General features: G+C 36.6%; 2 protein-coding genes across 3 annotated transcripts; one reads left to right on the top strand and one right to left on the bottom strand.

The window, feature by feature from the left end:
- Positions 1–1,299: 1,299 nt before the first annotated feature.
- Positions 1,300–3,629, bottom strand: LOC132174657 (rust resistance kinase Lr10-like). 2 transcript variants are annotated; one of them, XM_059586294.1, is made up of 3 exons: positions 2,850–3,629; positions 2,557–2,583; positions 1,300–2,478 (listed from the first exon to the last, which is right to left on the bottom strand). In XM_059586294.1, exons 1-3 carry the CDS (start codon positions 3,526–3,528, stop codon positions 1,364–1,366), a joined length of 1,821 nt encoding a protein of 606 aa, XP_059442277.1. In that variant the 5' UTR covers positions 3,529–3,629; the 3' UTR covers positions 1,300–1,363. The 2 variants fall into 2 exon arrangements, with proteins under 2 accessions (XP_059442277.1, XP_059442278.1); XM_059586295.1 differs by lacking the exon at positions 2,557–2,583.
- Positions 3,630–8,256: 4,627 nt separating this feature from the next.
- LOC132174102 (uncharacterized) lies at positions 8,257–9,360 on the top strand. Its single transcript, XM_059585805.1, has one exon. It carries the CDS (start codon positions 8,257–8,259, stop codon positions 9,358–9,360), a length of 1,104 nt encoding a protein of 367 aa, XP_059441788.1.
- Positions 9,361–11,598: the final 2,238 nt, after the last annotated feature.

Genomic DNA, 11,598 nt, shown 5'->3' with positions numbered 1-11,598 from the left:
TTAAGACAATGTCTCCGGCGTGTTTCGTGCCATTGGTGCGTTTCTTTTTGTTTTCATAGTGTGGGCCTAGGCCTACTTTTAGCAAAATAAATGGTGTAAAAAGTATGCTTTGCTAGTTTTTTAAAGAAAAATGTCAATAATATATTGATGGTTAAGATAATGTAGACCATACTGGAAACGTGTTGACCGCACGGTCAAGTAATCAATTATCATGATATTCACACACACCTATTAACTAAAAGCATCCATCATCGATCCTTTCATGGGCCGGGTTGTAGAAAAATCAGCACCGAAGATGCCCTCCTCCTTCCTTTTAAGTGGTGGATAATAAACAAACCATTCTTCCCTACGAATTTTCTTTGAAAATTATAATTTACCAATGGCTTTTCAATATATTCACAACTCCACAAGTATCCCTTTCCATCATCACGCTGTTCCTAATGGATGACCATTGACTTGGTGTCAACATGAGTTAATGCCACGGGACCTAAAAAGTTTATGAAAAGATAAAGTGAAACAAATTTCCGGCAATTTGGTGGGCCTACGACTAATTAATTTCTTGCAGACCATATAATTTGGACCGACAAAAATTTTGTTACCAATTTGACTCTAAAAAAGGTTTTATTTTTATTTTTATTTCTTTTTAGTTTGTTGAAGAAAAAGGTCCTCGATCGAAGTGGAGGACCCAGCATCAATAATAATGATGGTTAAGATAATGTAGACCATAGTGGAAACGTGTTGACCGCATGGTCATATATAGGTCAAGTACTCAATTATCAGGATATTAATGCACACATATTAACTAGATTAATACTATTTAGTACACTTTCATACGATTGTCAAACAATTATAATAATGTGACAATAAAAATTAATCTTTAACTCAACAAGGCACTTGTAAAAATAAAAATTAATGGTTGATATTCACTGTCACATCATTATAATTGTACGATAATAATAAAAAAGTCTACTAAATATGATTATGTGTCAACTATGATGATATATCATTAAATACCACTTTTCAAATTCTTTTAAACTACTAAAAAAACATGATCACATGCAAAAGATTCGTGTCTTAAAAGCTAATTTGTATGAAATTTCTCACATATCAATTTATATGAAACAAAAGTAAGAAGTAATAGAAATTCTTAACGTGATTATGTGGTTTGACCCTACGCCTCAAATGAATTAATCTTTTATTTAGGTTTATGATTGATTATAGTTTTTCAACATCTATTTTTAAATGTTTTAAGGTTTGACAAAAGAAAAAAACTTGACGTCCTTACATTGACAAGATGAATAAGTTTTAAGAGTACAAGATCATTGCAAAATATTATTATCACATACACCATGTATACAAACAATTACTCTGATTCTGGGATGACCTCTAACTCCTGGTTTTGACGTTCTATTAGTATATTTGCATTATTTTTTACATGGCCAGCAGAAGCAAAGGGATTAGGAGGCATAATTAATTTATCTTCATCTCCTTCCAACATTTTAACAACATCTTTTATGGAAGGACGATCCATTGGGTGCCATTGGATGCACCAGAGTCCTACAGTTGCAAGCTTCTTTGCAATTTTAGCGTCTCCATCATCCTCAACAAAGATTCGTATATCTTCTTTTTGTTCCAAGACATTGTAGATCCATTCTGGAAAATAGATTTGGCCACTATTTTCAACAGTAATGTCAACATTTTTCCTCCCTCCGACCATTTCAAGTAACAATATTCCAAAGCTATAAACATCTGCTTTAGAAGACACATTCCCAAAATTTCTAGAGAACACTTCGGGTGCAATGTAACCCATGGTCCCCCTGGCCGTGGTCATGGACACTGCACTTTGATCCTTTGCACACAACTTGGCAAGACCAAAATCAGAAATTTTTGGATTGAAGTTTTGGTCTAACAAAACATTGTGAGGTTTGATATCAAAATGGAGGATTCGTTGGTCACATCCTTGATGAAGATATTCAATTCCTTTAGCTACGCCAAGAGAAATATCTTGCAGCTTATCCAGATTAAGGATGGGGTTCTTGGCGGCCGTTGAAGATATGAACTTCTCTAGTGAATCATTTGGCAAGAACTCATAAACAAGAGCTCGTCTAAATCCATCAGCACAGAAGCCAACCAAACGAACTACATTCACATGATGGATTGTACCCATTGTTCTTACTTCGTTTATAAATTCTTCCCCATTTCCCTTAGAAGTGTTGAGGATCTTCACTGCAACGTAAATTTCATGGGAAAGCTTTCCTTTGAATACTATTCCATATGCTCCTTCACCTAACTTTTCAGAAAATTGACTTGTAATCCTTTTAATGTCGACATAGGAGTATCTTGTGGGTTTGAAATTTCTGTAGTCTTCCAAAAACTTGTTGATCTTTGCTTGATGTTCTTTTTCTACTTTATCATAAGTATATAACCGGTAGAGAGCAAAGATAGCTAGTAGTAATAGTAATGAACCTAAGGTGATACCTGCGTAATAAACATGTGTGAGTCAATAGTTTACATCTCCTCAATAAAAAAGAATTTTGAATGGCCAAGACAACTCACCAGTGATCGCGAACTTTGATAATGCACCTGTTCAAGATTTAACATAATTAGCTTCTCATTCTATATTTCCAAAAAAATAAATATTTTTCGCTAAAATTTTCTTGCTAATAGCCTAGTTATATTGAATTTAGACCCCTTGAGGTCAAGTTGTAGGCGTCTAAGAGGGCTAAAGGTACTGTGCAGTGATTTTCCCCGAGTTATTTTATTTTTGCGTGGAAATGAATGCACGTTGGCTTGAAAACTGTACATGAAGAAATTGAGTACAGAGGTGGAAATTGGAGAGAAGACAATACCTTCGAGGAAGCATTCGGTTTCTAATTCAGTGCTATGTTTCTTCAATCTGCATTTCTTGCCTTTTGCTTCACAGTGTCCACATACTGGTCTGGACCATTGCAGTTCAAGATTTTTCTCATCGTCACCGAGTACTGTAGTTTTTGGAATTGATGGAAGAGTATACATCTTTGTACAAGATGATAGGGGTAAGTTCATTAAGTCATAACCTTCATTGAAGGGATAACCTTCATTGAAGGCATAAACCTGGTGGTTTGGGCTACTAAGACAACGGATAAACTCGAATTTTACTTTTCTTGGGGAACAATTGAAGAAGGCAAAGTCTGAAAGGCTGTAATACTCTTCTTCGAATTGGAAAGGCGAGGAAGATAAATTGAGTCTCCTAAGCTGCTTTGGAATACAATGAGCTGGATCATATAATTGAAGTACCTGAGATTTGTAGTTAATCCGTTTGACAAAAAGCTTGACTGAATTCGGCAGCTCAACTACTGTATCGTTTGTATCAGTGCAGGAGAGATGAAACCCAGGATACCCACAGTGCTCTGGCTGACTGTTAACCCGGAAGGGAAATCGGATGACTGGGCCATGAGCTCCACACGGCAATTCAGCACACCCATTACTTTGGCATTCTCCAAGGTCTATGATGAAAGCCACAAACAACAAGAAGTATGAGAAATCCATTTCTAAGCAAAATATCCAATCTCTCTACTCTGGAATGCTTCTCAGAGATATATAGCTAGGCTTTCTCCAGTAAATTTCGGATGAACTTCTCTTGGACTTGGACTTATGTAGTAAAGGTGACTGTATGAACCCAAGAACAGTCAGCTTCCCAAGGCTATGTTTGGCAATGGAATGAAATTTGGAGGTGAAATATATGGTAGCAAATTTGATTGATATGAGTTAAAAAGTAAGAATGTTTTGTATAAAAAAAATGAAAAAATTTTGTTTTGTAATAATTTTTTTATTTGAATATGGTAAAATATAATTGATTTGATATAAAAAATAAGAATATTGAAGTTGATTTTTTTAAAAAAATGTAAATTTTCTTTTTTGAGTTTTGGGTCATGGGTCTTGTTTACGGTCGGTCTGGCTTCTTGCCAAACATAACCTAAATGTCTTTCAATAAATTCAGCTGTGGTTTGGTTTTATTTATTATTATTTTTTTAATATATCTACACCAGAGGAAAAAAAAAATTCAAATTAATGGTCGCTGTTTCAAGAGGCGGAATTCAAGCTCATCAATTTAACTCTGGGGACAACCGAAATAAAGGAGGTTTTTTGGACGGTTACTGTAGCTGATGGAAAAAGAGAAGCTTAGTACAGTTTCGCCAGTTTTCGGGGGTGTTTGGCAACAGCCTTGACCTAGGCCTAAATACTGTTTTTGTCCTTTTCCTAATGTGAAATAACACTTTTGCCCTTCATATGTTTCACCCAAAAACAGTGGCGCAGCTTCTCTTTTCCTCTTCTCCATTTCCACCGCTCTCTTCGTAGAAGAAGCACTTCCACCAAGCCATGGCTAGGACGTTCAGTGTGGAAATGGAATTCAAGAGAGATGAGGGCTTGGTTTTGTAGCCCATTTCTCCAACCCATGACGCCAAGAGATGAGAGATGGTCTGATCGAATTTTTATCCCTGCATTTCATGGTCTGATCTGATTTTCAGGTGTTGATTTCACTGCCATAAAAACCACGCCATGCTTGATGCCCCCTTCAAAATCAGAATTCCAATTTTTCCTCATTTTTGAGACAGAGAGGGTTGAGTTTGCAAGCATTGGGAAGCAGAGAATAACGTAAGCTTTTCTTTTGCTTTTTAAAGAGACAGAGAGGGTTGCTTTTTGTATTTTGATTTTGTTTTTGTATGTTTTCGTTGTGTTTTTTTCCATTGAATTGCTTACGTGGGATTCAATGGGCTAGCATGTGAGACTGTTCTTTCAAAAGAGAGAGAGTGTGCGTATAGGCTGTGGCCTGTGGTAGACCTATAAAGTTTCAGATTTGCAGACCAGAAATACAAAATCAGTCTCTGAAGAATGCAGACCCAGAGGACCTCCAAGACTCGGTGGAGCTGCCCTTCGCCTTGCTCCGTCTCAACAGCTTCAACTCCAACAACCACCAACCCTGCACCACTTACGGCTGTTCTGGCTCCAACCCCATGAAACGGCGCTCTCCCTCGTCGTCTTCCTCTTTCCAAGACCCATGACACCCTGACCCCTCCCACTCCGAACCCAACCCAAGAGGCTCTTTTTCGAGCCAGACGACCTCATCCTCCGTGGCTTCTCCAAGCTCTCCCTCCCCACCACCCCCGCTTCCTCTTCTCCTCTCCGCCACCGCGTTTTGGGCCCACCCACCGCCAACGCTTTTGTCTCCCCTCCGATGGTCCCTTTTGCCGATGCCTCGGGCTGCTTTGCGCTGGGCGATAGTCAGCACCCAAACAATGTTTGGGTGAACCCGGTTACCAAGCAATGGTTTCTCTTAGGCAGCGTCAGACGCGTGTGAGGAGGGAGAAATTTTGTACACAAAGTGTAACATCCCCAGCCCGTTAAGGCTGAGTTTGTCACTTTTCTTCTTTTTCAACAAAAGTTCTTGCAAGGATCTATAAGGTCTATCAGAGTACTAGATTTTAAAGGATACGAAAAAAAATGTATAAAACATTATTCAAGAGATTTTATTACAAGCGAAATTAGAAAACATTAAACTTTAGTTGCGGAATATCATATTATTACAATCACTGATATGAAAAGACTTTGAAAATTAATAATTACTCCCATCCCCATTCCGGCCTCCTATTCCAGCGTCCTTTCTACCTGAAAACAAGAAATAAAACTGAATGAGCCCAAAAGGGGCCCAGCAAGTAAAATCCACAACCATAAATAGTCTTACTCCTTGTTCTCAGTTTTGAAAATTGTTTTCACAAATAAATATACATCCAGTCATAATAATAATACATGTATGTACGGTTGCATCTTCCGTAGCATATACGTACTATTACATATATTATTAGATCATCGTCATAAATCATCTTTATAAATTATCATCATAATGCATCGCTATAAATCATCATAGTATATCATCATTGAAAATCATCATAGTAAATCATTGTTGAAATTATATTATCACTTTCTCATATTAGGGCCCATGTACACTATTACCCCTGTGTACGAGGGTTGCGGGTCCTTGTGACCATGGCACTGAACTGTGGCCTCAGCCATGCCCGACCGTTAATTAACTCTTTTCTTGGTGCACTCAACGGTCATGTTGATGGAATACCACCTTCTGGCATAGCCTCCTTCAGTGGTTTCGCCTCCATCCGAGTATCGGTACCGAACTCTCATCTTATCTTATCTTGGGGCCAAAAATACTCTCCTCCATACATGTGCCCTCATTTCATAAACATTTATCTCATCTCTTGTACTTTTCTTTGTACTTCTTTTGATGCATCTTAGGGCAACATGTAGGAGGGTTTATCATCATTTTCTTTCTTATAATCATCATCATTTCTCAACTTTTTTTTCTTAAAATGGAAACTTTTCCAAATATAAACTTGTTGTGCTTAAAAAGCCTTTAAAGAAATATAAACTTTCTAAATAATTCTTTTAGAAATCCTTCATGCATGCAACATAACTTCATAATACGTAAATAAAATAATCATTTACAATTTACTAAAGAATGAATAAATAGCATGACATGAAGTAACTTTAGAAGGGGTAGTGAATTTACTTACCTCTAGACTGAAGCTAAAAGTGGTAAGAAGGAATCCAGTTGCTCCAATATGACTAACACCACTAGTATATCTTTTGAAACTACTTTCTAAAGTCCGCTATCTCTTGTGTTCTTTCTTTCTTGTAGCGCTTGGTCTCGCCCTTTCTCTCTCTGTTCTGAGTAAATACTCTTAGAAAGAAGAAAGACCGAATAAAAAGCGGAAGAAGGAAGAATATATGCAAGAGATGGGAGAGGAGATGAGTTGTGAAAATTGTGAAGGAGAAGAGCTCTATTTATAGGAGAAAATCAAACACTATTCCACCTTCAATTTACAATTATATCCTCATTTTACTATTTCACCTACCACCTACTATTCCACCTACCACTTACTATTCTACCTACCACTTACTATTTCACCTACCACCTACTATTCCACCTACCACTTACTATTCTACCTACCACTTACTATTCCACCTACCACTTACTATTCTACCTACCAATTTCCAATTACCATTCATACAATATCATAAATTTCTCAAGAATTAACATCATTGCCTAATATGAATATAATCATAGCATCAAATTAATATCTCTAAAATAAGACTTTCAAAATCTGATGTGCTACATATTTACTATCCTATTATTTCACCAATTACCATTCTCTAATTACCACTCTCATAAATTTCCCAAGAATTAAAATCCTTAGCTACAATGGATATTAAAATAACATCAGAATAATCTATTTAAATAGCTTTGAAAATTCTGGGACACTACACAAAGCGCAGGGGGTGGGGGAGAAATCAGAAATGGTTTTCCCTTCTTCGCAGCTTCAGACGCGAGTTTCGGGGCACTGGGTTCCAATGATGCTGGCCTTTTTTCCTGAATTCAGCGTGGGAAATTCCACACACGGGCATGTTTCAATCAGGAAGAAGTATGGGTAAAATGGGAAAAAGTGGGTAAATTCTTACCCCAAAAACCGAGCCTTGACCCAGACACTGAACAGTGTCTGGGTCAAGGCTGTTGCCAAACAAAGCCTTCATGTTGTGTGCAGAGATTTTTTTTTTTGTATGAGTAATTAGCGGCTGTTGGCCGTTGCCAAACGATGCAGCAGCTCTCGTGCAGTGCAGAAAAGAAAAGGAAAAAAATAAATAAATAAAAAGCCAGAAAAGTGGACGTTGGCGTTCTGTTTTTGGAAAGAAAAAGGTTTGTTTGGTAATGGGGATGGGGATCGGCTAAACACTGTTTATCACCATTTTTAAAAAAATTAACATCAAAATATTTTAATTTTTTTATTTTTAATATCAAATCATTCACTTTTTATTATTATTTAAATAAAAAAATCACTACAAAACAAAATTTTTTCACTTTTTCATACCACTTTTTCATTTTTTTTTATACCAAACATTCTTACTTTTTTTCATATCAATTTATATCAATTACAGTATTTAAGTCATCCCATTTGCCAAATACTTCCATTGAAAAGTCAGCATCTTCACGTGAAGACTGGGCTAGCTCTTCCCATCAGCTACAGTGACCACTCAAAGAATTGCTAAAGTAAAAAAGTATGGCTGCAATTATTTCTTTATTCAGAAGGGCAATTATTTCTTTCCCTCCCACTCCCACTGTAATCGCACAGGACACAAATTTTCTAAAGCTGGCTTACAGGAAATCTTTTTCAAACCAGCCCCTCTCTCTCTCTCTCTCTCTCTCCCTCCATGGCAAGAGGAATGCTCTTCCGTGCTGGATTCACTGTCCTAATTGTTGTTATTGTCCTAGTCCATGAAGCTTGCAGTGGCAACGATAGTTATCATCACTCATGTCCTCCTTCTTCCTGCGGCAATATCCAGAATATAAGCTATCCGTTTCGGTTGAAAGGTGATCCACCAATCTGCGGAGATCAAAGGTATAATCTGTCTTGTGAGAATAATCAAACAGTGTTATACTTATATGCTGGAAAATACTATGTACAGGAAATCAATTACAGTAGCTACACAATTCGAGTTGTAGACCCAGGTATTCAGAAGGACAATTTCTCCTCCATCTCTCGCTATTTTCTAAACTACTACAATTTCAGTTCAGGGGATCCATATACCCTATCTTATCCAGATAACATATATGTCCGTTGTAATAGTCGTCGGGACCAGCAGATAGCGGTAAAGAATCTTTTGTACGATGTGCCTATGGCAGTAACGGGTGTGGTTTGGATCAAGTGCGAAAAGCCAATGATTTCTTATGGGTATTTGGATACGTCTAGTTGCTTGAGTAATGAAGTGAATTCTTCCAACTCTTCTCTATTCCATTCCAAGAGCTATCGATATGTTTTATTTTCCTACTCTACATCTCTAAGGGGTTTGGGGGACTCTTGCCAAATAGAGCAAATGTTTCCGACAGCGTGGCCAGAAGCGCACCCAACTAACTGTTCAGACCTTTACCATCAAGTGGCCTATGGTTTTCAGCTTTCATGGGTCCAAGTTTTGTGTGATAACTTCACTGGAGATGACTTTTGCTACCTCGATGACGGGAATTTCCGCTTTCAGTTCGACTGGTATTGGCATTTTCAATGTAACACCCCTGAGCTAAGTGGTATGATATTGTCCGCTCCGCTTTGGGCTAAGCCCGCACGGTTTTTATTATTGAGTTTACTCTCAAAAAGCTTTATACCATTTAGAGAAAGTATATTTCATATAAACACATCATCTTTTCCATGCCTAGACAATGTGGGACGTTATAATCACCCCCTTTTAGGACCCAGCGTCCTCACTGGTGACCCTTATGGGCTTGTGCATGCTCCCCCATCTCAGGCTGGGCTATGGCTTTGATAGCCTATGTAACACTCCTGATCCAAGTGGTATGATATTGTCCGCTTTGAGTCAAGCTTGCACAGTTTTTATTATTGAGTTTACTCTCAAAATGTCTCATACCATTTAGAGAGAGTATATTTTATATAAACACATTATCTTTTTCATGTCCAGACAATATGAGACGTCTAAGTCTAAGACTTGGTGCATACAGAATCTGACAAACAAACACATTTTTCAGTTTCACACAAGTGAATGTGCCATATTTTAATTGATGTATCGTGTTTTGTTTTAAGCGGCTACTTAAAATACTGATTCGAAAATCTAGTATAAAGAGTAGTGAAATATCTTATATTTTCACCATTATTTTCCTTGTGCACGTTTCTTTCCTCTCTTATATATGCCATATTTGATCAACAACATTATCCCAACCATTATTGAACTTATAATGTCTTTTGAGACAAAACATCTTAGTTGATTGAGATCCCATACAATACATAGGTATTGCATGAGTCATGACCGTTCATTTTAAATGAACGCTCCAAATCATGACGTCGAAGCTAAAATAGAAAAAGTGTCGTATTATTTAGGATGTTTGGTGGCCAAACTTTTCACTAGTGATTCGGCCACCGAGAAGGACCCTTCTAGCTTCTAGGGTGATGGCGACCTCCCCCACATGGGCTGAACCATCATTTTTTTTTTTTTAAATCTTAAATCTTAAATTTCTTGTTTGTTGGAGCATTTATTTGAAAATAGACCATCCAAATATAATTTATTGCACGGTGTAATATCGTAGGAATTGCACCAGACCTCGATCCCTTGTACCATAACAATGTGATATTGCGTACTGGGTTATGATCACATAATGGCCAGCTTATATCTTTTAGTTTACATTAATAATGATTTTTTTTTTCAAGCTTGCTAACGTTGATGTTATTCTTTCTCTGTGGAGCAGATTCATCGGTATTTGAAAAAGGTAAGGCTTCTATCTCAAAAAATTGTTGGAAGGATAATACAGAATGGCGCAATGACATAGAACTGAATGAGTTGTGCCTGATGATGACACTAGTAGCGGAGTAATTAATGTAACAACACAAATTTATATTGGGAAGATGAATAATAATCATATAAAATGGGTAGATTATGTTTCTTGTTAAGCGTATCCCAAGACAAAAGTTGTTTATGCAGCCCAGGGACTTTTGAAATTAGTTAATCCACCTTTTTCAATTAATTAATAAAAATATTGACTCCCAATATTTTTCATTTTTTTTTATTGGGAAGATGAATAATAATCATATAAAATGGGTAGATTATGCAGCCCAGAGACGTTTGAAATTATTTAATTCACCTTTCAATTAATTATTAAAATTTACCCTTTTCTTTATTTTTTATTTTTATAGTTACTGGAGCTCTTTACAACATACTGGCAGTAGTACCGGACAATGCCTGTAAGAATATCCTATATCTCTCATTTGTTTTCTTTTAGCAGATCATTTCTTATTGTGAAGCATGAAAATAGTTTCAACGTGCCAACAAGATCAATATTAGTGGCATTTACAAGAAAAAAGACAATTTATACATTGTACTTGTATTTCCAACTAAAATAAAAATGCAAATTTTTAATTCCAAGTTTTCAAATGCTGATGTTATTGTTTCTTTGCCAAAGCAGACTACATATTGAGTTGGATTTACCCAGCTGACGTCGAGAAATCCATATTAAGTGGGATTTTACTAGACCCTAAACTTTTCAAATTATTTAAGTCACTTTCTTGATTGAATAAGTAATTTATATTTGTCATATTTCTTGCAGTCACAACGGTAGTCATCTCCTGTGTCGGTAAGAACCTTATATCTCTCATTTAATCTTCTTTATTTTTATTTTTTCCTTTTTAATTAGCAGATAATTCCTTCGACTGTGAAGCATGAAATCTTTTAAAATGCAGGCAAGATGAAAATATTATTCACGTAAAAAAAAAAAAACAAAAATTGTGATTAATTACAAGGATTTAGAATAGGGGGTTGAGTTGTAATAAATAAGATGCTCACAGTACTGGGTCATCTACATGCTTGTTTTCTCATAATTTATTTTGACGATGTTCTTTCATAGGACTATACCTTGGAGCAAAAGCTGTATTGTTGGGTCCATGTGTGACTGCGTTTTTGATATACAAATGGCGTAGAAGGCATTTATCTATGTACGATGTTGTTGAAGAATTCTTGCAAAGCCACAATAACCTCATGCCAATAAGGTACTCTTAC

This window comes from Corylus avellana, chromosome ca3 (genome assembly GCF_901000735.1).
Source record: "Corylus avellana chromosome ca3, CavTom2PMs-1.0".
Classification (NCBI taxonomy): domain Eukaryota; kingdom Viridiplantae; phylum Streptophyta; class Magnoliopsida; order Fagales; family Betulaceae; genus Corylus; species Corylus avellana.
This window is presented reverse-complemented; position numbering and strand designations above follow the sequence as displayed.